The 27,178-nt window shown below is 31.4% G+C and overlaps 4 protein-coding genes and 1 long non-coding RNA gene across 5 annotated transcripts; 2 read left to right on the top strand and 3 right to left on the bottom strand.

Annotated features, from left to right (window-relative positions):
• Nucleotides 1–5,210: 5,210 nt before the first annotated feature.
• Nucleotides 5,211–7,674, top strand: LOC120073093 (phenylalanine ammonia-lyase). Its single transcript, XM_039025701.2, has one exon. It carries the CDS (start codon nt 5,377–5,379, stop codon nt 7,501–7,503), a length of 2,127 nt encoding a protein of 708 aa, XP_038881629.2. The 5' UTR covers nt 5,211–5,376; the 3' UTR covers nt 7,504–7,674.
• Nucleotides 7,675–9,373: 1,699 nt separating this feature from the next.
• Nucleotides 9,374–11,765, bottom strand: LOC120073092 (phenylalanine ammonia-lyase-like). The gene has a single exon (XM_039025700.2). It carries the CDS (start codon nt 11,668–11,670, stop codon nt 9,529–9,531), a length of 2,142 nt encoding a protein of 713 aa, XP_038881628.1. The 5' UTR covers nt 11,671–11,765; the 3' UTR covers nt 9,374–9,528.
• A 2,798-nt stretch (nt 11,766–14,563) lies between these two features.
• On the bottom strand, nt 14,564–16,980 carry LOC120074610 (phenylalanine ammonia-lyase-like). The gene has a single exon (XM_039027777.2). The coding sequence runs from the start codon at nt 16,897–16,899 to the stop codon at nt 14,749–14,751; it is 2,151 nt and encodes a 716-aa protein (XP_038883705.1). The 5' UTR covers nt 16,900–16,980; the 3' UTR covers nt 14,564–14,748.
• A 1,817-nt stretch (nt 16,981–18,797) lies between these two features.
• On the bottom strand, nt 18,798–21,157 carry LOC120072683 (phenylalanine ammonia-lyase-like). The gene has a single exon (XM_039025125.2). The coding sequence runs from the start codon at nt 21,072–21,074 to the stop codon at nt 18,957–18,959; it is 2,118 nt and encodes a 705-aa protein (XP_038881053.2). The 5' UTR covers nt 21,075–21,157; the 3' UTR covers nt 18,798–18,956.
• Nucleotides 21,158–25,453: 4,296 nt separating this feature from the next.
• On the top strand, nt 25,454–26,104 carry LOC150037231 (uncharacterized). The gene is made up of 2 exons (XR_016528813.1): nt 25,454–25,757; nt 25,853–26,104. It is a non-coding gene; the product is annotated as an uncharacterized LOC150037231 (long non-coding RNA).
• Nucleotides 26,105–27,178: the final 1,074 nt, after the last annotated feature.

The raw sequence follows: 27,178 nt of genomic DNA, 5'->3' as shown, positions 1-27,178 counted from the left end.
TTTTTGTTTCTGTTTGATGAATAATTTTGATTTTGATTTTGATATTTTTTTTCCTGCTGCTGCTATTTATTGATTGATACATATGATTAGGTTGAGTAAATCAATACTCAAAGTTGATTTATTTTTTTTATATATATATCAAATATAAAATACACTTTAAATCTATGACTTAAAATTAAACTTTATATAGTGGAGATTTGAACGACTTCCAACGAAAAAAAGTAGTTGAACTGTTGATGAGCTATGCTCAATATTTTTGATTTGTATGAAATATTATTAAATATTACCATCAAAGATAAAATAAGTAGGTGTAATACATAATAGAATAAATAATAATATTAGTAATTGTATTCCAAAGTCAATTTCATAGAATAAAAAGATTCCTAATAATTTATTTTTTTTTCATATATATATTTTTTCTTATTTAACAATTAGATTACATTTCAAAAGAAGAGAGAGGTTGTCGAAATAGCGTCTTCAACTTTTCATCTGTCGAAATAGCGTCTTCAACTTTCCATCTTCCAAATCTAGTATGTTTTTTTTTTTTAAAGTCGTTATCCTAATTTTTCTCCATGGATCTCGAGCGAGGTTGAGCACCAAGGAAAATTGTACTTTTTCATCAATTGTTGTAGCCCTTTTGGCCGAGAAGTACATCTGAATATATTTTCAAATTTTCTCCAAATTGAGTTATCTGAATATTATATTCAATTCTTATGTAATGTTAGGCCAATTTATGTTTCCATGATTATATGAATTTCTAAATTTTCAAATGAATTTACCAATTAGATTTTTTAGATGAATGACTTTATTTTTATTCTTTAATTCTATGAAGTTTATATTTTGCAAAAAGAAAAAAATAGGTAATATATGAAAAATATATAAAATTTTGATAATATCTGCTCAAGAATTTACCGATATTGGTATTAATCCGCCCGAAATTCATATCGAGATTTTACATATTTCTCATATTTTACCTTTTTTTTGAAAAATTTAATCTTTCTAAAAATTTAAACATCAAAATCAATCACCTGATCCATCTAACAAAATTTATTTGGATAATTGATAAATTGATTTGGAAATTAGAAATTTGGCTAAATATTTAAATAGTTACGTAAGATTTTGATATAATATTTGGTAAATATAATCGAATTTAGAGAAAATTTGAAAACATAAAAGATTTAGGAAATCACATAATATTTTGGAAAAATGACTAGAATTTCGGTCTAATTTCTAATGTATCGAGAAAGGCCTAAAGGGTCAAAACAATCGATAAATTAGAAAAAGCTAATTTTTTTTTAACTAAATGACTAACTCAAGATGGACCGACAAAAGCTATTGAACAAGTTTAAAAAATATGCTAGTTTTGTAAGGTGAAAACTTAAATGTGTTATTTCTGATAATTTTTCAAAAGAAAAACATTTCTATCAAATAAAGCTCTTATTCCAATGAAGTTAAATTTTTATATTATAAGGCTAAATTAAACCTACCATTTTGTTCCTTATATATTTGAAGCGTGTTTAATTTGAATCTTTATATTTTCAATTGTCTAATTTTAGTCTTTGTACTTTTTAATAAATCTTAAATTTAGTCATTCAAAGTTAATTTTGACCAAAATTGGTTAAATAATAATAATAATTTTAATGAAAAAATGTAGGAGAATTTTCAACAATAGAAAAATAAAGGAAACTATTTACACAAAATAACAAAATTTTAATCTTCTTTGATACAGGCTGATAGAAGTCGATCAATGTCTACCAGCAATATAAAGTAATAGAAGTCTATTACTAATAGACACTGATAGAAGTCGATTAGTGTCTATCAATGTTTTCTTTTTTGTTATATCTTTAAATAATTCAACATTTTTTCCATCTAGAAAAATTTTCCAAAATATAATATGTGGATATATTTTTAAAATTTATAGTATAAATGCTAATAAATAACAAAAGAAAAGTTCAAAAAATATGAACAATAAACTAGCATCGAGTACTAAATTTAAGATTTATTGAAAGTACATAAACTAAAACTGAATATTGGAAAGTATATGGATTAAAACTAAAAAAATTCAAAATATAAAGACCAAAAATGATATTTTACTATATTATAACTGCAAAATTGGTCCAGAATATAATTTACATGTTAAGCTATTAGTAATCTTTTCTAGGTTAAAGTTTGAACTAAAAAAATGAAATATATTTCTAGTTCATCAATTTTTGAGAGAGATAAATTGTTAACTGTGTTAATTACAAAAAAAAAAAAATATATATATATATAATATATTTTTCCTATGAATTTGAATATCTCATTCGCTTTTGTTACGACAAGCTATGTTGTCTCCTCCATTACTAGTAGGATGATGGATTGCACGCCCGACACATATGTTTTGTTCTTATGTGTTACTCGACTCGTTACAACAGCTCCACCAACTAAATTAACATGTAATGTTGTCAGGATTTTCAGATTTTTTGAGTAAAGTAGGTCTCTATCTTATGATTGCATGTTGTTCGAGAATCCTTTTGTAACTTTTGGTAATATATATATTCTTGTTTAAAAAAAAAAAAAAAATTGAAACCCCACCGCAAAGACAAATACCTAATTTAATTTGTTCTTAAAAAAATAGGTAGGAAATTACATCCTACATTTTTTTTTGGGGTCAATTCTTCTCCTCAAGTAAGGTTGACTTGTCAACAAAAACGAGCATTGCCTAATTTCCTTTGAAAAATCACGTGCACCTTCCTTTCGTGTGATGTGTGGTTTCCTTTGGGCTTCAAGCAAAGCGTTGACCATGACTTCTTCTCCTTTGCTAACCCCTATTATTTCCTCTATATTTGTTTTTCAACAAACTATGTACAACAAATACTTATAACAAGATCAAACTCAATTTAGCTCCATGATAATTAGTATGACATTTCTTTCTATAAATTGAAAATTCGATCTCTCATCATTATAATTGTGTTATACCAAAAAAATTATTTATAATAAGAAAATATAGAAAAAATATCAATTTTTATCCATATAGTATTAAATTTACATCGATATATCGGTATTTTCATGTTTTCACAAGTTTGATATCGACACAAGGGGTGAATCTATACTTTCATTATCTCGTAGAAAAATTTCATGAAATACAATAAAAAGCATCAATATCCCACTAATATAAAAATAATATAAAAAATAGATATGTTTACTCATTTCAAAATAATAAAATGTTCATTTACTAATTTAAATTTATTTTTAAATATTTTTGTTTTTAAATTTTTCTAGAAATATCCACCAAAATCGATTTATCGATTTTTCCATTGAAATTTTAATAAAATCAAGATTTCGATATTTTCATCGACATCGATATTTTAAATCCTGTTTATACTTATAAGCTTTAAGGGCCATTTTTTTTTTTATGATAAAAGCAAAGCTCGAGTGTTGGATATTTTAGGTGATAAATTCTACACTCCGATCTTACTCTTAATTGAGAAAAATGAAAGTCTATGATGCCCGCTTCTTTCGTCTCGTCTTCCAATTTAAACATCGAACTTTCATAAAGTGTATCAATTTAAACTCTTGATTACATTATGTTTGGATAAACATTGTATGAAACTTATGATTTACTCAATTAAACTCCTAAACTTTTATAAGCAAATCATTTTAAACTCTCAATTAAGAATGTGTTTGATTTAACTTTTCAATTGTTTAATTTTAAAGATAAGTTATTTTGGACAAAATCAAGTGTTTGACAACCACTCAAAATAACTTTGAAACACTTTTAAAAATGTATTTTAAACAGTTTTTATCAAAAGACTTCAAATAAAAATGATTTTATTTTATTTTATTATTATTATTTTTATAGTCAATCCAAATAGGTCCTAAGATTTCATTTGAAAATTAAATTGTCCATGCATCAATTCTATTAGTCCACTTTGTAAATCCAACATTTGAAAAAAAATTAAATCTAAAGGAGTGTGTCAATTAATATCCTTAAGAAAGTTTTGAGTTTCAATTGATACAATTATTAGTTCAAAGTTTAAATTTTTTATACAACATTCAAAGTTTAGAGTTATAAATTAATTTAAAAAAATATATATTTTTAGAATTTAGACAAAATTTGTAAATAACCAATGAGTTTATTTTATTTTAGGTTAGAAAAGAAGATAAAATTTGTGCTATAAGTGAATAAAAATTTTAATTGCATCACTCAAAATTTATATTATGATATGTATAATTCTTTTACTCAAACAAGCAAGGTTAGGCCTAATATCTGTGTTTGGTATGACTAACGGGGCTTAGGGTTGGTGAAATCTGAAAAAATAACTAATATAAAGTTTGGTGAGAAAAATATTAATATTTTATTTTATTCAACTTTACTTTTGCCTATTTTCTCAAAATTAAAAGAAAAAAAAAATCATGGTTGTCAATTTATATTATATCCTGCTAATATGGGCGCTCAATTTTCCTTGATCCAACTGAAAAATACACACGTGTGAGGCTTTAAAGTGAGAAAAATTGAATGATTTTCGATTTTAAATCTGAGTTTTATCATAATAAGGAAATATTAAATGCTGAAAATTTCACTGTTATAAAAATAAATATTTTGTTGAGATATACTTACATTGCCATCCGATTTTTAAACTCGCACAGGATTTTAAAGGACGTATTTATAGTAATTTTAAAAAAAATAAACTAAATATTTGGAATACTTCTCATCTTTATTTTAATTATTAAAAAATCTTAATTAGCACACTTATATATAAAACAAAACTTATTATTTTTCAAAAATAAAATGTAGGCAGATCATTAAAATTTTGTTTCATTAACATATTTTAACATATAGAAGACATACAATTGACCCATAAAATCAAAATCTCTTCCATTAGAAAGATTTCAACCCACCGAACCAACAGAAATTTCATTTTTACATGTGGATTAATGTTGAAATAGGATGTCATAAATTCTTGTTTTTAAAAACGATTTAAATATATTAAAGATGAAGCATAATTTAAAAATAGTAATAATAAAAAAAAAGGAATAAATTGAAGTCTACAATCACCCAAATTTGACCAATGAAAACTAATAACAAATATGTTTTATATTATGTAATTTCCTTGCACCAACCACAAGACTTGATGATGAACTTTCGTTTCCCGTTGGTCTCGCCCACCACAGCGCACCTACGACCAAATTGAACAATATATGCGCCATTTTATGCTTATTTTCACCATTCTCTTTCTTTATCTTCACCAACCCCACCAATCCCCTTTGCTTTTTCAAAATCAACACTTTCCTTCCTATTTAACCCCCTTCATTCTTCTTCTTCTCCACAACCCTCACCCACCTCCCAAACACCTCTCACATTATTATTCTTTCTTTCTTTCATTCTTTCTAACAATGGCATCTTTTCAGAAAATTGAAGACAACTTGTGCCAAAGCCACAGTGATCCACTCAATTGGGGGGTGGCTGCCGAGTCCCTTAAGGGAAGCCATCTTGATGAGGTGAAGCGCATGGTCGAAGAGTACCGGAGGCCCCTTGTCAAGCTTGGTGGTGAAACTCTTACTATATCTCAAGTGGCTGCCATTGCTACTCAAGATTCTGATGTTACTGTTGAACTTTCTGAGTCTGCTAGAGCTGGTGTTAAAGCTAGCAGTGATTGGGTTATGGAGAGCATGAACAAGGGGACTGATAGTTATGGTGTTACTACTGGTTTTGGTGCTACCTCTCACAGAAGGACAAAACAAGGTGGTGCTCTCCAGAAGGAGTTGATTAGATTTTTGAATGCTGGGATCTTTGGAAGTGGAGCTGAGTCGAACCATACTTTGCCTCACTCGGCTACAAGGGCAGCTATGTTGGTGAGAATCAACACTCTTCTTCAAGGCTACTCGGGTATTAGATTTGAGATTTTGGAAGCCATTACCAAACTCTTGAATCATAACATCACTCCGTGCTTGCCTCTTCGTGGGACCATTACTGCTTCTGGAGATCTTGTTCCTCTTTCTTACATTGCTGGATTACTCACTGGTCGACCAAATTCTAAAGCAGTTGGTCCAAATGGAGAAAGTCTTGATGCAAAGGAGGCTTTCCTACAGGCTGGTATTCCATCCGGGTTCTTTGAGTTGCAACCTAAGGAAGGGTTGGCTCTTGTCAATGGAACTGCCGTTGGTTCTGGGTTAGCTTCTATTGTTCTCTTTGAGGCAAATATTTTGGCTGTTTTGTCCGAGATTTTGTCTGCCATATTTGCTGAAGTTATGCAAGGCAAACCTGAATTTACTGATCATTTGACCCATAAGCTGAAGCATCATCCTGGCCAAATTGAGGCAGCTGCAATTATGGAACACATTTTGGAAGGAAGTTCTTACATGAAAACGGCCAAGAAGTTGCATGAGATGGATCCTCTCCAAAAGCCTAAACAAGATCGTTATGCCCTTAGAACTTCACCCCAATGGTTGGGTCCATTGATTGAAGTTATTCGATTCTCTACAAAATCTATTGAACGGGAGATTAATTCAGTCAACGACAACCCATTGATTGATGTTTCAAGGAATAAGGCTTTGCACGGAGGCAACTTCCAAGGAACTCCAATTGGAGTCTCTATGGACAATACTCGTCTAGCTATTGCTTCAATTGGAAAGCTTCTTTTTGCTCAATTCTCAGAGCTTGTCAATGATTTTTACAACAATGGATTACCCTCAAATCTCTCTGCAAGCAGAAACCCAAGTTTGGATTATGGATTCAAAGGTGCTGAGATTGCCATGGCTTCCTATTGCTCTGAACTTCAATATCTAGCAAATCCCGTAACTAGTCATGTTCAAAGTGCTGAGCAACATAATCAAGATGTCAACTCTCTTGGTTTGATCTCTTCAAGGAAAACAGCTGAGGCAATTGACATTTTGAAGCTCATGTCTTCCACATTTTTGGTCGCTCTTTGTCAAGCAATTGACTTGAGGCATTTAGAAGAAAACTTGAAGAACACAGTTAAAAATACAGTGAGCCAAGTGGCGAAGAAAGTCCTCACCACTAGCTCAAATGGCACGCTTCATCCTTCAAGATTTTGTGAGAAAGATTTACTCAAAGTAGTTGATCGAGAATACACTTTTGCTTACATTGACGATCCATGCAGTGCTACTTATCCACTGATGCAAAAGTTGAGACAAGTTATTGTTGAGCATGCTTTGAATAATGGAGAGGACGAAAAAGACCAGGCTACTTCAATCTTTCAAAAAATTGGAGCATTTGAAGAGGAATTGAAAGCCATTTTGCCCAAAGAAGTGGAAAGTGTGAGATTGGCATATGAAAATGGAGATGCAACCATTGAGAACCAAATTAAGGAATGCAGATCTTACCCATTATACAAGTTTGTGAGGGAAGAGTTGGGCACTAAATTGCTAACCGGAGAGAAGGTTGTATCTCCAGGAGAAGAGTGCGAAAAGGTTTTCACTGCATTGTGCCAAGGAAAAATGATTGATCCAATTTTAGAATGCTTGAAGGAATGGAATGGCGCACCAATTCCCATATGCTAATGCATTAAGAGGAGTTAGACCATACACGATTATAAACTTAAAAATAATGTCATATTTGTTTTTGTTATTTTTTTTAATCTTCATTTCATTTTGTTTCCATCAAAGTTCAAGTATAAAAAATTGTACTTGTGAGAATTTTCAAGAAATATACTTGTTTCAATTTATAAATTAGTAACAAATATCCTTAACCAATTAGAAATATTTTCAATCTTTTCTCCATGACTGTTTGATTGCAAATAAAAGATAATTTATAAAACAAAGTTTTAACAAATTGAAATAACTTAAATCAAGTTGCCAATTTCAATAGGAATTTAATCATCAAACCCAAAATATTTTATTTCCACCCATTCATAAGTGGTTTGGTTTAATCTGATGTCCATCCAACCTCCATTTTAATACCTAACTTTTCTTTAATATACTCCTTTTGCTTTGCTCTTATCTGGACAATATGTCATTGATGTTGGTTATCTTTTAATTTTTATTCCTGAAGGAATGTTGAAGTAATCCTCAAACAACCACCTCCCATAATAAAATGGTTAAATGGTAAAATACATCTTTCAATTTTCTCTTTTGTGATAATATTACACCTAACTTTTCATATATGATTCAAAACTATCTTTAAAGTAGAAATCTTTTAGAATGTTAGATGAAAAACCAACGTATCAATGATTTGGAATAGTGAGATACTTACTTGACTCTTTGAAAGTATGACTTTTAGAAATGTAAGACATTTCATCCAACATTTTAATGCTTTTTCAACTCCAATAAATAATAGTTTTAAAACATTTATGAAACAATTTTTAAAAGAATAAGAATATTTGTGTATTTACAGCCCACCAAATTGTCCAATCATATGGTTTGTCACATGAAAATTTTTCTTAATTTTTTTCTTTCTTTTATGTGTCTGCTTGGAGGGGGCGTTCCACCTATGTATTGCTCTTAGCATTTCATAGAAGAGCAATTTTTTTTTTTTTGCATCTCAAGATACATCCGTATTTGAAAAAAAAGAAAAAAAAAAGTTTGGTCACATCACAAACAATAATGTGATACAATTAGATGAGATACAAAAAATGAATATGTCTTTGACTGTCAAGCGAAATTGTATGATGGAGAAACGTATAATAAAAAAAATTGGCGATATATATATATACATATATATATATATATTAAATAAAGTATAATTAGGAAAATTGCAAAAACCATACCTAAAGAATGATTATAATTGCAATGGTACCTTTAAACTTTCAATTTTAAAACTTAAACTCTCAAACTTATATAAATGTTAAAATTGAGTCAAATTGGACCTTCATAATTACAAAATTGTGTAAACGATAACATTTGTACAAGTTTATGAGTTCACTTTTTATCATTTGTAGGCCCGATTTTCACATTTATTGTAAGTTTGAGCGTCCACTTTTACACTTATAAAAGTTTAAGGGTCTAATTTTTACAACTGAAAGTTTTAGGATGTAATTACAAATATCACTATACTTTAAGAGTGGTTTTTGCAATTTGCCATTTTTTTCTTTTATAAAATAAGATTTTTTTCCCTACACCAGGACCCAATGAAAGAAAAGATATATCTAATACATACAAAATAAGTGAAGCTTCCAAGAAGAATGACAAAATGTTTGAATTTTTGCTGAAATTTAGAGTTTTTGAAAAATTTATTCCATCAATGAACACATGTTTAAATTTAAAATTTATATTAATGAAATTGGAAGTTTAAACTAAAAGTTACTAAAACTTTGGAGTAAATTAATTTTTTTGTTGAAAAATTTGATTTTCAATTTTATTTTCCACGGAAAATTTTGTTATGAAATCCACTAGAAAAAGGTTTTAAAAATTATATAGTCGAACACCGCAACAATTTATCAAATAGAATGTTATTCCTTTATTCATTTTAGTAAACGAAAATAAGATAGGAAAATGAAAGGAAAATTAAACTAAAAGTACAAATTCATCCTATGAATATCTTCATTAATGTTGACGAATGATCCGCTGTTCCATGTGCTGCAAAATGGATTAGCAAATTGGAATTGGAGCACCGTTCCACTCCTTCAAACACTCTAAGATCGAGTCTATCATCTTGCCTTGACACAAAGCTATGAATACTTTCTCGCACTCTTCTCCTGGAGATATCACTTTTTCTCCAGTTAGCATTTTTGTTTCCAACTCTTCTCTCACAAATCTATATATTGGATACGATCTACAATCCTTGATTTGATTTTCAATCTTGGAGTTCCCAGTCTCATAGGCCAACCTTGCATTTTCAACTTCTTTGGGTAATAATGCTTTTAGTTCCTCCTCGAATAAAACAATCTTTTGAAAGATTGAAGTGTCTGCATTCTTTTCATCATCACCGTTTGCAAGTGCATGCTCAACGAGAACTTGTCTCAACTTTTGACTCAATGGGTAAGTAGCATTGCATGGATCGTCGATATAAGCAAATGTGTACTCTCTATCAACAACTTTGAGTAGATCTTTTTCACAAAATCTTGATGGGTGAAGTGCACCATTAGAGCACGTGGTTAAAACTTTCTTGGCTACTTGACTAACAGTGCTTTTCACTGTACTCTTCAAGTTTTCCTCCAAATGCCTTAAGTCAATTGCTTGGCAAAGAGCAACCAAAAATGTAGATGACATGAGTTTAAGAATATCAATGGCTTCAGCTGTTTTCCTTGATGAAATTAAACCTAGAGAGTTAACATCTTGGTTGTGTTGCTCGGCACTCTGAACATGGCTTGTCACTGGATTTGCAAGGTATTGAAGCTCGGAGCAGTATGAAGCCATGGCAATTTCAGCTCCTTTAAACCCATAATCCAAACTCGGATTTCTACTTGCAGAAAGATTAGAAGGCAAACCGTTGTTGTAGAAATCATTAACAAGTTCAGAGAATTGGGCAAACATGAGCTTCCCAATAGAAGCAATGGCCAACCGAGTGTTGTCCATGGAAACTCCAATCGGTGTTCCCTGAAAGTTGCCTCCATGCAATGCTTTGTTTCTTGAAACATCAATCAAAGGGTTGTCATTGACCGAGTTAATCTCTCGCTCAATAGATTTTGTAGAGAATCGAATAACTTCAATTAACGGACCAAGCCATTGAGGTGAAGTTCTTAGAGCATAACGATCTTGTTTGGGTTTTTGGAGGGGATCGATTTCATGTAATTTCTTGGCTGTTTTCATGTAAGAGCTTCCATCCAAAATGTGCTCCATAATTGCTGCTGCTTCAATTTGACCTGGGTGGTGCTTCAACTTATGAGTCAAATGATCAGTAAATTCTGGCTTTCCTTGCATGACCTCAGCAAAAATAGCAGATAGAATTTCTGACAAAACAGCCAAAATATTTGCCTCAAAGAGAACAATAGAAGCCAATCCAGAACCAACAGCAGTACCATTAACTAGAGCAAGACCTTCCTTAGGCTGCAATTCGAAAAACCCAGAAGGAATACCAGCTTGTTGGAAAGCCTCCTTAGCGTCCATACGTTCTCCATTGGGTCCAATCGCCTTGGAGTTGGGTCGCCCAGTGAGCAGTCCAGCTATATAAGAAAGAGGAACAAGATCTCCAGAGGCAGTAATTGTTCCACGAAGAGGCAAGCATGGAGTAATGTTGTGGTTCAAAAGTTTGGTTATAGCTTCCAAAATCTCAAATCTAATACCCGAGTAGCCTTGAAGAAGAGTATTGATTCTCACCAACATGGCCGCCCTTGTAGCCGAGTGGGGCAAAGTATGATCAGACTCAGCTCCATTTCCAAAAATCCCAGCATTCAAAAATCTAATAAGCTCCTTTTGGAGAGCACCACCTTGTTTGGTCCTTCTATGAGATGTAGCACCAAACCCAGTAGTAACACCATAACTATCCGTCCCTTTATTCATGCTTTCCATAACCCAATCACTACTAGCCTTAACACCAGCTCTAGCAGACTCAGAAAGTTCAACAATAACATCAGAGTCTCGAGTGGCAATGGCAGCCACTTGAGAAATGGTGAGACTTTCACCACCAATCTTGACAATAGGCCTCCGATACTCCTCGATCATGTGCTTCACCTCATCGAGATGGCTTCCCTTGAGGGAATCTGCGGCCACACCCCAATTGAGTGGATCGTTTTGGCTAATGCACAAGCTCTCCATCGAACCATTCTGTTGTTGGAAGTGAGTAGGTGCCATTGTTGTACAAAAATGGAGTGAAGAGAGAAAAAGATATTAGAATGAACTAAAGAATCTTTCAACTGGGTTTAGATTAGAGAATTGATTTCTGAGTGGTGGAGATTGGTAATGGAAGAAAGATGTTTATATAGGGAGAGCTTTTTGTAAGTAACTTAGTGGGATTTGTTAGGTAAGGGTCAAGGAAGAGGACAGGAAAGGAAGAAGAAAGAGCTCCTAAAGTAGTTGGTAGAGTCCATGGTGTGAAAATGGTTCAAAGAAGAACTATACTAAATTTTCAGTGGTCAAAGTTTATAGGCCCTTGGTAGTTATGGTGTGAATTTCTTGTCCATTTCTTTCCTTAAAAAAAAACAAGAAGAAGAAGATATTTTTAGTTAGATATTAATTTTCTTTTGGGATATCATTCTTTTAAATTTTATTTATATTTTAGTTAAATAACATGTCGAAGGAGCATTTTGACCTATCTTATTGGGTAATGATTAGATCAATTTGGACTACACCTAATCTCATGTATTTCTCTTTTAATTAAGTTAATATATATATTTTTTAAAAACGTTTTTTGACACATGGAAAATTTTTATTAAACAAATGTCTAATTACATAAAAATAGGTGCAACCTAGATACCATTAGGTTGGTATTCTATTTTACTTTAAAATAATTATTGTAATTATCTAAATTTAACATCTGGAAAATTAATTAAATAAGGAAGTTTTTTATTTAATAAAAACTTAAAGATCTTATAAATTTTATTCAAGTCATGCCATGCTCATTTATATTTACTTTTTCTTATAGGAGAGATTATAATATCTATATATTCTAAAAAAATGACGTTTGTAAATTATTCCTTTTTATTTACATAAGAAAGTTTAATTATTGTGGTAGTCTTGCTGTTTTGATTTTGGTTTATTTTAAGTCCCGTTTTCTAATTATTTGGTTTTTGAAAATTCCAAAAACAAAAACAAAAAGAATTTTTAATTTTTTTTTTTAGTTTTTAAATTTTGGTTTAATTTTCTAAACTATTGGTAAAATGTAGATAATAAAGGAAGAAATTTGGAGGTGGAAGTAGTGTCTATAGACTTAATTTTAAGAAACAAAATGGTTACTGAATAGACCTTAGTTTTTAAATTTTTAAAGTACCTATTTCGGTTCATATATTTTAGATATTGATGATTATAATTCCTATTTACAAAATCTTAAAACAAATTTTATACACAATGGGAACCTTTTAATACAAATTTATAACTACACTTTAAGAAACTTAGCGAGAAGAGGTATGCTAAAAATTTATTAAAAAAAATGAGATAATTAAAAATTAATATGTAAATATCGAAATAGTCAAGAGCATAAAGATCAAAATGAATATTTTAAAAGTACAAGGAGAAAAAGAAAAAAAGTACAAAATTTATAGATAAAAATAAATATTTTAAAAATACACCGACTAAAATAAATCAAACCCAAAATAGAGGAACAAAATTTGCAGTATATACATTATTATTGATTTTTGGGGGATTTTCAAGAATAGACAAATAAGAGAAACTATTTATACAAAATAACAAAATTCAATCTTATTTGGTAGAGACTGATAGAGACTAACAGAAGTCTATTAATGTCTATCAATGATTGAAGCTGATATAAATCTATTAATACCACGTGATAGATTGATATAAGTCTATAAGTATATGTATTTTTTTATTTTTTTATTTTTGGTTGTTGAAGGAGTTTGATGAGAGTCAAATTTGTCAAGTATGTTGAATGCAATATATATATATTGGGTTAGTTAAATGTGAAAAATGATTGCAAGCGTCATCTTTGAACTCACAATAAAGCTTAATAAATTCAACCCATTAAATATAATACCATTGAAGTAAAGTAGACCAATGACTTTTTAAACACTAAAAAATATTTAGATGAGAGAGAGAAAAAAGGGTTAGTGAACTTTAATGATGCTAATTATCCCTATGTTTGGTTTTATCATAACTAATTAATTAATTCATTTGGTGGATTATTTATTGTATAATACTATACTCTCCCATTACGTTCATTATTAATTCATTAATTAATTCTGTTGTCAAAATTTGTACAACTCAAAGAATAATTTATAAATATATGTGGTGAATTATATTTTAATCAGTAAATATATATGTTTTTGAATTGAAAAAATAGAAAAAACAGAATTGTGAAATATTTGTTAAAACAATAAAAAATTAAATTAGAAAAGAAGAAGAAAAAAAAAAGAAAAAAAAAAACTACTTGCATATGTTAAAGCTCGAACCATAGACTCAAGTGAAGGCTAGCGTGTTTCAAATCACTTAACCAACTATAAAGATTATTATTTATACTAAAAATACAACTACAATTTTTTTCTTTCTAAAATGGCACCAACTGAGGAGGCACATGTTCCTGCTCTTTAATAGATTTGTCCCTATTTGTAAGATAGTCTATTGTCTAAATAGGACACACTAATTAATCCAACAATGGAACTATCTAGGTGTGACTTTTATAAGTGATCTTGACCATAACTATGATTATTTAAAAATGTTAGAAACAATATTGTTTAAGACTATTGGTTATGTTCTAATAAATTCAATTTAGATGTCAATATGAGAATTGTTCAACGTGTGATTAGTTATGTACTTATTTTCTTATAATAAGTGGTTCAAAATCTTCATATTCCACATTTTTTATGTATTAAAAAAATGTTCAATCTAAATGTGATCCATGATTCTTTTATATATAATACTGATAAGTATATTTTTACCTATAATTAAGTCAATTATGCATATGTTTGAAAATTTGGTCACTAATAGATATTCATAAATAATACATATGAGGCTGAAAATGAGTAGAAATGCATAGCCAAACACTCAAAACAATAACTATTAGAAAGAGTTAAAGTTTTAGAACAAAGCAATTACAGCAACAATATCTTGTTTGCTGACTTTTTCATTAATTAAATCAAACTCTTAAAACGTGACAGAAAAAATAAAAGAAAAATAATAGCAAAAGTACAAATTTTAAAATGTGACAGAAAAAAATAAAAGAGAAATAATATCAAAAGTACAAATTTTATCTTATGTATTTCAACAGATAGGAATAGGGGCACCGTTCCATTCTTTTAAGCACTCTAAGATAGGGTCAATCATCTTTCCTTGGCACAAAGCTGTAAATACCTTCTCACATTCTTCTCCAGGAGATATTATTCTTTCTCCTGTCAAAAGTTTGGTTCCCAAGTCTTCTCTCACAAATCTATATAATGGATAAGATCTGCAATCCTTAATTTGATTTGCAATTTTAGAATTTTCGCTCTCGTGTGCCAACCTTGCATTTTCAACTTCCTTCGGTAAACTTATTTTTAATTCCTCTTCAAAAGCACTAATCTTCTGAAAGATGGAAGTGTTCATGTTCTTCTCATTTTCACCATTGGTGAGTGCATGTTCAACTAGAACTTGTCTCAATTTTTGCATCAATGGATAAGTAGCACTGCATGGATCATCAATGTATGTAAATGTGTATTCTCTATCAACGACTTTGAGTAGATCTTTCTCGCAAAATCTTGATGGGTGTAGTGCACCATTGGAGGATGTGGTCAACACCTTCTTGACTACTTGGCTCACTGTGCTTTTAACCGTGCTCTTCAAGTTTTCCTCCAAGTGCCTCAAGTCAATTGCTTGACAGAGTGCAACCAAAAATGTGGACGACATGAGTTTCAAGATATCAATGGCTTCAGCTGTTTTTCTTGAAGAAATTAAACCAAGAGAATTAACATCTTGGTTATGTTGCTCAGCACTTTGGACATGACTTGTAACTGGATTTGCAAGATATTGAAGCTCAGAGCAGTATGAAGCCATGGCAATTTCAGCTCCTTTAAACCCATAATCCAAGCTCGGATTTCTACTTGCAGTAAGGTTAGAAGGCAAGCCATTGTTGTAAAAATCATTGACAAGTTCAGAGAATTGGGCAAACATGAGCTTCCCAATTGAAGCAATTGCCAATCGAGTGTTGTCCATGGAAACTCCAATTGGCGTTCCTTGGAAGTTGCCTCCATGCAATGCCTTGTTTCTTGAAACATCAATCAAAGGGTTGTCATTAACTGAATTAATCTCCCGCTCGATAGACTTGGTGGAGAATCGAATCACTTCGATCAATGGACCAAGCCATTGTGGTGAAGTTCTAAGAGCATAACGATCTTGTTTAGGTTTTTGGAGGGGGTCGATTTCATGTAGTTTCTTTGCAGTTTTCATGTAAGAACTTCCATCCAAAATGTGCTCCATGATTGCAGCTGCTTCAATTTGACCTGGGTGGTGCTTCAACTTATGAGTCAAATGATTAGTAAATTCTGGCTTTCCTTGCATGACTTCAGCAAAAATAGCAGATAAAATTTCTGACAAAACAACCAAAATATTTGCCTCAAATAGGACAATAGAAGCCAACCCAGAACCAATAGCAGTGCCATTGACAAGAGCAAGGCCTTCTTTGGGTTGCAACTCAAAGAAGCCAGAAGGAATGCCAGCTTGTTTAAAGGCAGTCTCAGCATCAAGTGTTTCCCCATTGGGCCCAATGGCCTTAGAATTATGGCGACCAGTAAGTAGCCCAGCGATATACGACAAAGGGACAAGATCTCCGGATGCCGTAATTGTTCCTCGTAGTGGCAAACATGGAGTAATGTTCTGATTAAGAAGATTAGTGATAGCTTCCAAAATCTCAAATCGAATACCCGAATAGCCTTGAAGAAGAGTATTGATCCTCACCAACATAGCTGCCCTTGTGGCCGAATGAGGCAAAGTATGATTCGACTCAACCCCATTTGCAAAAATTCCAGCATTCAAAAATCGAATCAACTCCTTTTGAAGAGCCCCACCTTGTTTAGTCCTCCTATGAGACGTAGCACCAAATCCAGTAGTGACACCGTAACTATCAGTCCCTTTATTCATACTCTCCATCACCCAATCACTACTAGCTTTAACACCTGCTCGAGCAGACTCAGCCAACTCCACAACTACATCATTATCACGAGTGGCAATGGCAGCCACTTGAGAAATAGTGAGAGTCTCACCCCCAAGCTTCACCACAGGCCTTCTATACTCTTCCACCATCCTCTTCACCTCATCAAGATGACTTCCTTTAAGAGCTTCAGCCGCCACACCCCAATTGAGAGGATCGACATGACTCGTGCAGAGGCTCTCCATCGAGCCATTCTTGTAAGCAAATTGTTCCAATTGGGCAGGTGCCATGAAAAAAGATGGGGTTTCTTTTTCCTCTTCTTTTAGGATGGAAGAGGGAAATGAGAACAATTTTGTTGAGAGTAGAAGTGGAAGAAGGGTAGTTTAAATAGGGGAAAGCTTTCTAAGCACAAACTAATAAGAAAATGACTCTGTTTTAGTATTAGGTAAGGAAGAGTGGTGGAAAACAGCCACTCAAACACAAGTTGTGGCTTTGAAGAAGGGAATAAAATGGGGTAGTTGGGACTTGAGAAGAGAATGGAAAATCAAACTATATATTAAAATAAAATTGAGTAGTGATTTCATATTGAATGTTCAAAATTGATCGGATTGAAACAATACTATAGAATATGTGGGGAGGGTGGGTGGGTGTGCAAAGTAAATGTGTGTGTACTTGTGTGGGGTTTGGTGAATTCATAGAACATGGGCGTTGAAGGAGCCACGTAGGGAAGGGGACTGTATTTTGTTTGTTTTGTGGTATAGAAAATAGAGACATTGCCTGCAATAGGAAAATAACAACATTCAAGTGGGTATCCTCTTTGTTGGCTTTAGGAGAGCCGCTTGTGTTGAATTCTCAATTACAATCTGTTTTTCGTCATTGATTAATGACTAATACTTCACTTTAGTCTTTAATCACGCAGAAAAACAAACACAAAATCATATTATTTTTAAAGTTTATCAAATGTCAACTTGTGATTAGACATTTAAGTAAACTACAGAAAGATTAGATGTAACGAGATGAATTGCCTCAAATAAATACATACTCTAATTATAAAGAAAAGGAGAATTGGTCTTATATAAGGGTATATATTGATAATGTGAGTCGAGAATAAAATATTATTTTATAGTAATAGGGTTGAAATTAGGTCAAATATTTAAAATACTACGACTTGACAACTTGGGATAAACAACAAGTTGTTGGAAATGTAGTCTAAGTAGCAGAAGATGATATACTGATGAATTTATTTGACTCCCATAGATCACTTTTGTAAACTAATCTTTTCTCTAATAAAAATATTAGTTAGCAAAAAATGTTAAGCATGAACTAATATGTATTATATTAGTAATAAATTATAACATTATACGCATAGTATTAATTTTTTTTGTCAATATATCGATATTTTTATTGATATTTTTACGTTTTCATAGGTTCGATATTGATATGAAGGGAAAATTGATATTTCAATTATATAGTAGAAAATCCATGAAATATAATAATGAAGCAACAAAAAATCACTAATACAAATATAATATAAATAATAGACATGTTAAGTTGTTTAAAAATCATAAATTATTTCTTTATTAATTTAAATTAAGTTTTTGAATTTTCAGTTTTTTTATAATTTTTTCAGAAATGCCAACCGAACTCGAAATTTTATCAATATTTACATCAAAATTTCTGTAAAATTAAGACCTCGATATCTTCCTCGTTCCCCTGGACCTTTCCCGCAGAGTGCTTCCTCAGGGCTCGAACCTGCTGCAATGCACCAACTCCTCATTGTTGGACCGAATGAGACCTTTATAGAAAATTTTTTTTGGACTAATATGAACTACTCCTCACTTCGCAACATCGATATTTTAGACATTGGTCATGTCACCTTCACTTTTATGTTAAAATCACCCCATCAATTTTTGTAAAAAAATGTAAATAGCAGTGTCATCAAATTTTAAAACATAAATAACCAAAATGATACGTAACAGAAGAATCAAAGACTAAATCTTGTCCTAAAATCTTTACATGTTTTTTTTTTTTTTATCATAAAATATTTTACCTCCCTGATTCACGTCTATTTTCTATTTTTTGGTTAAAAAATTAACCAAATGCAGTGAAGAGTGAAGAAAATTACTATTATGGAAGCCAGCAAATTAAATAGATCAAAAACCCAAAATAAAACTTATACAGATGAATATATTAAGAATAAATTCTCCAAATTATGTTATTAACTTGCTTTTTTCTTCCATAAAACAGAAATGGAACTGATAGAAAAAATATTTAAAAATACAAAAAGAACACATAGCAAAGCCTTTCCTCGTGAGGCTGAGGATCCTCTAGACAAGTGGAGGATAACCTAACATATTGGGATTGGAGCTCCATTCCACTCCTTCAAACATTCTAAGATAGAATCAATCATCTTTCCTTGACACAAAGCCGTGAATACTTTCTCACATTCTTCTCCCGGAGATATTACTTTTTCACCTGTTAGCAAATTTGTTCCTATCTCTTTCCTCACAAATCTGTATAATGGATAAGATCGACATTCTTCAATTTGGTTCTTAATAGGTGTTTCTCCACTCTCGTATACTAACCTCATATTTTCAACTGCATTTGGTAAAACTACCTTTAGTTCCTCTTCAAACGTAGCAATCTTTTGGAAGATTGAAGTACTTGTGTTCTTTTCGTCATCACCATTTGCAAGTGCATGCTCAACAAGAACTTGCCTTAACTTCTGCATTAGTGGGTATGTGGCACTGCATGGATCATCTATATATGCAAAAGTATACTCTCTGTCGACAACCTTCAATAAGTCTTTCTCACAAAATCTTGATGGGTGAAGCGCACCGTTAGAGGATGTAGTCAAAACTTTTTTCGCTACTTGGCTTACAGTTGTTTTAACAGTGCTCTTTAAGTTTTCTTCCAAATGCCTCAAGTCAATTGCTTGACAAAGAGCAACAAGAAATGTGGAAGACATGAGTTTTAGAATATCAATGGCTTCAGCTGTTTTCCTTGAAGAAATCAAACCAAGAGAGTTAACATCTTGGTTGTGTTGTTCGGCACTCTGAACATGGCTTGTCACTGGATCTGCAAGATATTGAAGCTCAGAGCAGTATGAAGCCATGGCAATTTCGGCACCTTTAAACCCATAATCCAAGCTTGGGTTTCTACTTGCAGAAAGATTAGAAGGCAAACCATTGTTGTAGAAGTCATTGACAAGTTCAGAGAATTGAGCAAACATGAGCTTTCCAATTGAAGCAATGGCCAACCGAGTGTTGTCCATGGAAACTCCAATCGGTGTTCCTTGAAAGTTGCCTCCATGCAATGCTTTGTTTCTTGAAACATCAATCAAAGGATTGTCATTGACCGAGTTAATCTCTCGCTCAATAGATTTTGTAGAGAATCGAATCACTTCAATCAAAGGACCAAGCCATTGAGGTGAAGTTCTTAGAGCATAACGATCTTGTTTGGGTTTTTGGAGGGGATCGATTTCATGTAATTTCTTGGCTGTTTTCATGTAAGAACTCCCATCCAAAATGTGTTCCATGATTGCGGCTGCTTCAATCTGACCAGGATGGTGCTTCAATTTATGGGTCAAATGGTCAGTAAATTCAGGCTTTCCTTGCATAACTTCAGCAAAGATGGCAGACAAAATCTCGGATAAGACAGCCAAAATATTTGCCTCAAAGAGAACAATAGAAGCCAATCCAGAACCAACAGCAGTGCCATTGACCAGAGCAAGACCTTCCTTTGGTTGCAACTCAAAGAATCCAGAAGGAATATCAGCTTGTTGAAAAGCCTCCTTTGCATCAAGGCTTTCTCCATTTGGACCAACAGCTTTAGAATTTGGTCGACCAGTGAGCAATCCAGCAATATAAGAAAGTGGAACAAGATCTCCAGAAGCAGTAATTGTTCCACGGAGAGGCAAACATGGAGTGATGTTATGGTTTAAGAGTTTGGTGATGGCTTCCAAAATCTCAAACCTAATACCTGAATAGCCTTGAAGAAGAGTATTGATTCTCACCAACATGGCCGCTCTTGTAGCCGAATGAGGCAAAGTATGACTCGATTCAGTCCCATTTCCAAAGATCCCAGCATTCAAGAATCGAATAAGCTCCTTTTGAAGAGCTCCCCCTTGTTTTGTCCTCCTATGAGACGTAGCACCAAAACCAGTAGTAACTCCATAACTATCAGTGCCTTTATTCATACTCTCCATAACCCAATCACTGCTAGCATTAACACCCGCTCTAGCAGACTCGGAAAGCTCAACAGTAACATCAGATTCCCGAGTAGCAATAGCAGCCACTTGGGAAATGGTTAGGGTTTCACCACCAAGCTTGATAAGGGGCCTTCGATACTCCTCCACCATGCGCTTCACCTCATCAAGATGGCTTCCTTTGAGAGACTCAGCCGCTATGCCCCAATTGAGTGGGTCATGAATGACGCTCTTGCAGATGGTCTCAATTGGGGCCATTTTAAGGTATACAAAAAGAAATGAAATTCCAAAGAAGATGCAGAAGGAGTAATGGAAGAATTTAGAATCTTCTGTGTATGTTTGAGCTATTTGCGGAAGAAGAAACGGTGCTTAAATAGGTATAATTGATCAACGTAGAGAGGAGTTGGTGAGGAAGGTTGGTGGAAGCAGAACAGAAGAAGAAAATAAACTAAAAGGGATTTAAAAAGGTCAAATTTGATGACTTGACTTTAATTGTTATATATTTATACCCAAAAGCACTCCCTAGGCTACTAAACTAAACATGTGTTTAATAATTAAGTTGAATCCCAATTATTTATTTGGGATTTAAAAAATCATTTCAATTTAACTTTACAATTAATATTCATAACATAAATTTAATCATCAAAACTACTTTCTTGGATGGTAGTTGGAACTTGGGAGGAAGGTGGGAAATTATTTCAGTATATAGATGATCCTTTTATTCAAATATGGAGTTCACATATGATCCTTAATGTGAATGGTTGGTTTGATTATATGTTTGTTTTCATTTTCCTTTTTCTTTTTAATTCTAATATTGAGTGGGGAGATTGAAACCGATCTTGACCTTACCTCGAAATTTTAACACATATTTTATGTCTGTTGAGCTATACTTACTTTGACATTTAGAAGAATGTAGTTAAGGAGAATTTTCAAAACTAGCAAAATAAGGGAAATTATTTATACAAAATAACAAAATTTTAATCTTCTTTGATAAAGGTTGATAGAAGTCTATCAGTGCTATGAGTGATAGACTTCTATTAATGTCTATTAGTATTTTTTTTATTATTTCTGTAAATAGTTTGACATTTATACTATTTGTCAAAATCTTTCTATAGTTAAATTACAAATTGAGTCTCTAAACGCATAATTGATGTTTAAATGGTCCGACAAATCTATGAACTTTTAATTATACATGTAATAGGCTCCAAAACTTTAAAAATAATGTCCGCATTTAATGAAACTAGAAACAAATAATTTTACATCAAATAGATATAGATATATGTTTTTTTAAAAATACGAAATAGGTTATGGACCCAATTAAATAAAAAATAAAAAATTTAGTATCTTATTGAATACAAAATAAAAAATGTAAAGATTTCTCGGAAATAAACTTAAAAATTCCCATGTCTATTAGATAATTTAAATGTTTAAACCATAAAAATTTATTGAAAACAAAAGCTAAGCATTTTTTTTTTTTTTTTTTTGAAAGAAGACTTCTATTACGGAAGAAGACAAAATCTATACAGAAGCACTTCCTAATCCAATCTAAAGAGAAATGAGTGAAACCACTCACCAAACAAACCAAACTTTCTGGGAATATGCAAAAAGAAAATGCTGTCAAAAATTAGAAATTAAACACCAGATTTCCTCAACCCAACAATAAATGGATGTTCCTGAGTTAAAATCATTTTTGTCATATTCAAAATCTATTCGAATCACATCATTAATCATTTAATATTAATTTAATATTTAATTTTATACTTTTAAGTTCAATTTTCATATAATCAAAACCAGTTTCAAATGATTAAAAACATATTTAGTAGTGATTTTGAAAATGACGAATGTTACTTTTAACTATTTTAGAATCACTCTCAAATATAAATGATTTTTTAAACTGTTTTAAATTCACTAAGTCTGTCAAATGAACCGCTTCCAAAATGGCTAAAACTCCGCAAATGGGAGAATCAAAACAAGCATCAAGGTAAGCCACCCTACACTTTTCAAAATTTCACGAAAATCTCGATAAATAACACTTGATTCTGTGGAAGAAGCTGGAGCCCATGCTGTATGAACATTAATACATATTTGAGAGTGATTTTAAAATTATTAAAATCACTATTGTCATATTTAAAATCATTTCAAATTAACTTATTATTTTATTTTAGATTTTTAATGTAATTTTTTTATTATAAAATTGATTTTAAATTATTAAAAATATGATTGGAAGTTGTAAGTGATTCTGAAAATATGAAAAAAAAAAAAAAAAGAATTCAACCAATGAGGAAGAAGGACAAAAACCATAGGCTTCTTAGAAGACACCTCCGCATGAAACTCATGGATCCATCTACTTCTAAATCAACCTAATAATATATAATAACTTATAATAAATGGGTTAATTAGATTATTATTGAAAATTTTAAAAAGAAATTAGGAAAAACAGGCTGTTGTGAGAATATTTAGGAAAAACGAATCGTTTTTTTTCCTGTCTTATTATGAGAGTGCGTCTCTAAATTTGGAAGACTAGTAAATACGAATATTTGATAGAGAGGATTTGTTTCTTGAAAAAAAAAATGCAGTTTGTTAAAAACTAGAAAAAGAAAATCCGTCTATTGAGGCAATGTTTTTGTGTTTTTGACCCATCGAATTTCAATTTTTTAATTTCATAATTTCTGAAAATTTATTTGTTATTTTTTCATTATATATATATATATATATAGGATATTTTTGCATTTTGACTTTTTTTTCTTTTTCTTTTTGCTATTGTTGTGGGTGAATTTTGATCTGATTAAAGTTCAAAATCAAGATAAAATTAGATAAAATAAGATTTGATCTAACTTATTTGGGATTAGGAAAAAGTCATATCCTAATCTTTAAATCTCATATCTAAATCCTAGTAGAATTAAGATATGTTAGACCGTATGGCAACCCTAAAGGGTGAATAGGATTTAATTTAACTTTTTGAAAAATATGCTCAATTTAATTTAATTAAAGAATTTTTAAATAAAATTAATAAAAACCCTAATTGATGCTAAATAGCAAGATTGACAAACAAAATTATGTAACAATACACTTAATCAATCTCAACCAATAAAAGCATGCAATTAAAATTGAAAAATATTAGAAAAGAGTAGAGAAGAAGGCGTCATAATTTTTATAGTAGTTAGGTCAAACTCGACCTACATCCACTTTCCCAAGCGTCATTTGGGATTTTGATTAAAAATCTTTTTTGATTCTTTCCACAGTTGAGAATCGAACTACTACCTTGCTCATTTTTAATGTTCAAGAGCAAATCCGATTATTTTTCACGAGTTAGGATCCAGCTGTTAAAATATTTTTGATAAAATCTTCTAAAAAGAATGGATATACATGTTTGAGTTCAAAGCTTTGAGAGAGATAAACAATGGTGACCTTTAATAATTTTTTAGGATTATAAAATTGTAAAAAATTCTAAAATGTTTAGAGAAAATGAAGTTGAAAAAAGGAAGGAAATAGGGTAAAAAATGGATCTTAATTTAGTCTATTGAACACTTTAAAAAGTGAAAAGAAAGATGAAGGTTAAAAGTGAAAAAGTAAAAAAGAAATTAATAAAGAAATATATATATAAATTCACCAACGGAAAGGTGCATACGCAGGTTTCAATTTTTCATTTTTTTTTGTTAAATTAAGTGACCAACGGTCACTTTTTCTATGTGCCACTCACCTATAGTTCCAAGTGACACTCTCTAATTAGTCTAATTTGATGATTTTCGTTACTTTTTTTTTTATATTTTTTCATTTAAACTCCGATTTCGGTGATTCAAGAGACATCATAATTGTTGTTCCAATCTTTATATTGTGGACTATTCAAAATAATAAAATTGTTAATAAATAAAATTAAATTTATTATCCTTAAAATATTAATTAATTAATTAGTTGCAATTAATTAATTTGGGATTAAGGGCAAAAAAGCCAACAATCTTCCCTTTTTTATGACAACAAACCATAGAAGAAAAACAATTTGACATGTGATCAATAAGTAATTTCAATACACCACAAAGATCATGCTTGAAATTCATTCAAAATAATTAACTTTTCCCCCTAAATAATGCATTCAAAAGACACAATTATGCAACACATTCATAACACATATTTTTCTTATACTTCTCCACCTTGGGAGTCAAAAAAGAACAATAAACATATGTGCTACTCCTAAAAATAAGAATACATACAAAGTTTCCAAATTCTCCCATTATCAATATGCATTACATAGTATCAAATAAGAATAAAATCAAGATGCATCATATGAATAATGCCAAGCTCAAGCATATTTTTGGAAAAACTTTCTTCATTCAAAAATTTGGTAAAAATATCAATTAGTTGATTATTAGAGCTCACGAATTAAAGAGTAATGTGATCATTTTGCACATGTTCTCTAATAACACTACCAGAAAATGGACTTTTTATAGCTTTTCAATTCAACATTTTTTTAATATAGCTATAAAAAAAACTAAAAAAAAATTAAAATGTTGCGCACGCGTCAAAAGACGATGGTGAGAGGGAAAATATTTCGGCTGAAAAACTGTAGATTTGAAATCATCCCTCCTCTCTCTTTTTCCATCTCTATTTTTTATAAACATTGTAAGCAACTGAAGCTTATCCCTCTTCTCTCCTTCTTCTCCTTCATGAAATTTCTCACGTAAATCACTAACGCCCAATTTTCTGTCCTCCTTCTTCTCCTTCCTTTCTTTTATCTCCTTCTTCTCTTTTCCCTGGACACCACACAAATTTTACTTGACAGTCAAACTAGGGCTCGATCAAATGTAGATTACATTGAAATTGATTTTTAACCTTTTCAATTTTTTTCCATAGTCTTCTCATACCTCTTTTCTCAAACTAACATGTGGAAGAAGATGGTGCTGCCACTATACCTTTCACATGCAACAAAACTTCAGGCTATTAATGGTAATTCTCAGACTTTTCTCAATCTGAATTGAAATCTTCTTTCTTTCTCGTTTTCTAAAAACAAAGCTTAATAATTTACTTGCTGGAAATTGAAGGTGATACAAAAGAAGAAGAAGAAGAACACGAGAGGTTTAAAGTAGTTCGATCAGAGACCTATGTCCACTGTGAAGCAGTTACTAAATCTTTTGATTTCTTGAAGAGATTTGCAGCAATCACTCAAAAATAGAGAACTTCTCACTAATCTCTTGCCTTTAGAATCAATTTATGTTCCTGATATATTAGGAACTTACAAGTGAAGTTAAGAGAGATATTGATTTCAAAATTTTACGATTTTTACCTAACATAAACTCTTTGGCAAGTTCGGGTGGTTTTCTTCTTGATATTGCTTAAAGGCTCGAGAGTGTTTGAAATGGTTCGATGGTACTTGAAAACACTTGCCACCAATAGAAATGTGTTTTTCTTCTTTCTAACAAGAATATGAAAGGTGCGTTGTTTGGTCTTATATAATGTGGAACTTCTCTTTTTTTGACCTATTGTGTGGTTTTCTTCCTAAATTCTTGAAAAAATTTATGGGATATGAACTTGTTAAGATTCATGTGTAGCCTTTGATGGCTTTTGTGAAATTTGTTCTTCCCCTAACTTTCTTTTAGAAATGGTTCTGACCCTGCTTCTTGTTTCTCGGTTGGTTCCTGTATAGAGATGTTCTAGTTTGGAAATGACATGATTGGGATGTTGATTTAGGTTGTAGAATTTGGGTTTGAAGTGGGGAAGATATTGCACATTGTTAAATTTCTTGAAGAATTTAGACAATGCTTGGTTTGTGAGAGAAATTATGTAGATTCTGTTTGTGAGGTGTTTCAGTAACCTTAAGGAAAATATTAGACAATACTAGACTGCTTTGAAACTCTTCTATCATTCTTTTCAAATAGTAATCATTTTACTTAATACGTTAAAGAAAAAAAAGATTAAACCTTCGAACATTATTTTTTCATCTACATTTTAAAGTAGCTTTTGTGCAGTTTGAGATCAAAACTCATACTGATGTTGAGAATATTGGGAAATGAAGAAGTTTTGACTCAAATACCTCGAATTTCTATTTGTTAATAACTATCATTTGTAACAGTCAGCTGGTATATTCTTATAAATACCACTAATTTCAAATTCGAATTACAGAGTTATCATCATTTTCTTAGTTTCCTGTAAACAAAAAATCTGTAAGCAATCTTCATTCAAGTAAAAAGATTTCAAATCTTCCTGTAGACGTACGAAGGAACTCTTATTCAAGAGTACCTACGAGTGGAAGTGGATCCTTCCAATTCATTGTGATAGAATTTCCACATATACATTCTGTTGGGGTTGATGTCCTAAAGTCTCATGTCCTGTAGTTTGTAAACAGTATATACAAATATTTGTGTTGTTAA

Source organism: Benincasa hispida, chromosome 3, assembly GCF_027475165.1.
Source record: "Benincasa hispida cultivar pf3 chromosome 3, pf3_genome.v1.1, whole genome shotgun sequence".
Taxonomy (NCBI): Eukaryota; Viridiplantae; Streptophyta; class Magnoliopsida; order Cucurbitales; family Cucurbitaceae; genus Benincasa; species Benincasa hispida.
Note: the sequence above shows the minus strand (reverse complement) of the source record. Positions and strands in the feature narration are given on the sequence as shown.

Excerpts from the sequence above, each read along its gene's own strand:
- LOC120073093 (XM_039025701.2), top strand. The coding sequence starts at position 5,377 with ATGGCATCTTTTCAGAAAATTGAAGACAACTTGTGCCAAAGCCACAGT.
- LOC120074610 (XM_039027777.2), bottom strand. The coding sequence starts at position 16,899 with ATGGCACCTGCCCAATTGGAACAATTTGCTTACAAGAATGGCTCGATG.
- LOC120072683 (XM_039025125.2), bottom strand. The coding sequence starts at position 21,074 with ATGGCCCCAATTGAGACCATCTGCAAGAGCGTCATTCATGACCCACTC.
- LOC120073092 (XM_039025700.2), bottom strand. The coding sequence starts at position 11,670 with ATGGCACCTACTCACTTCCAACAACAGAATGGTTCGATGGAGAGCTTG.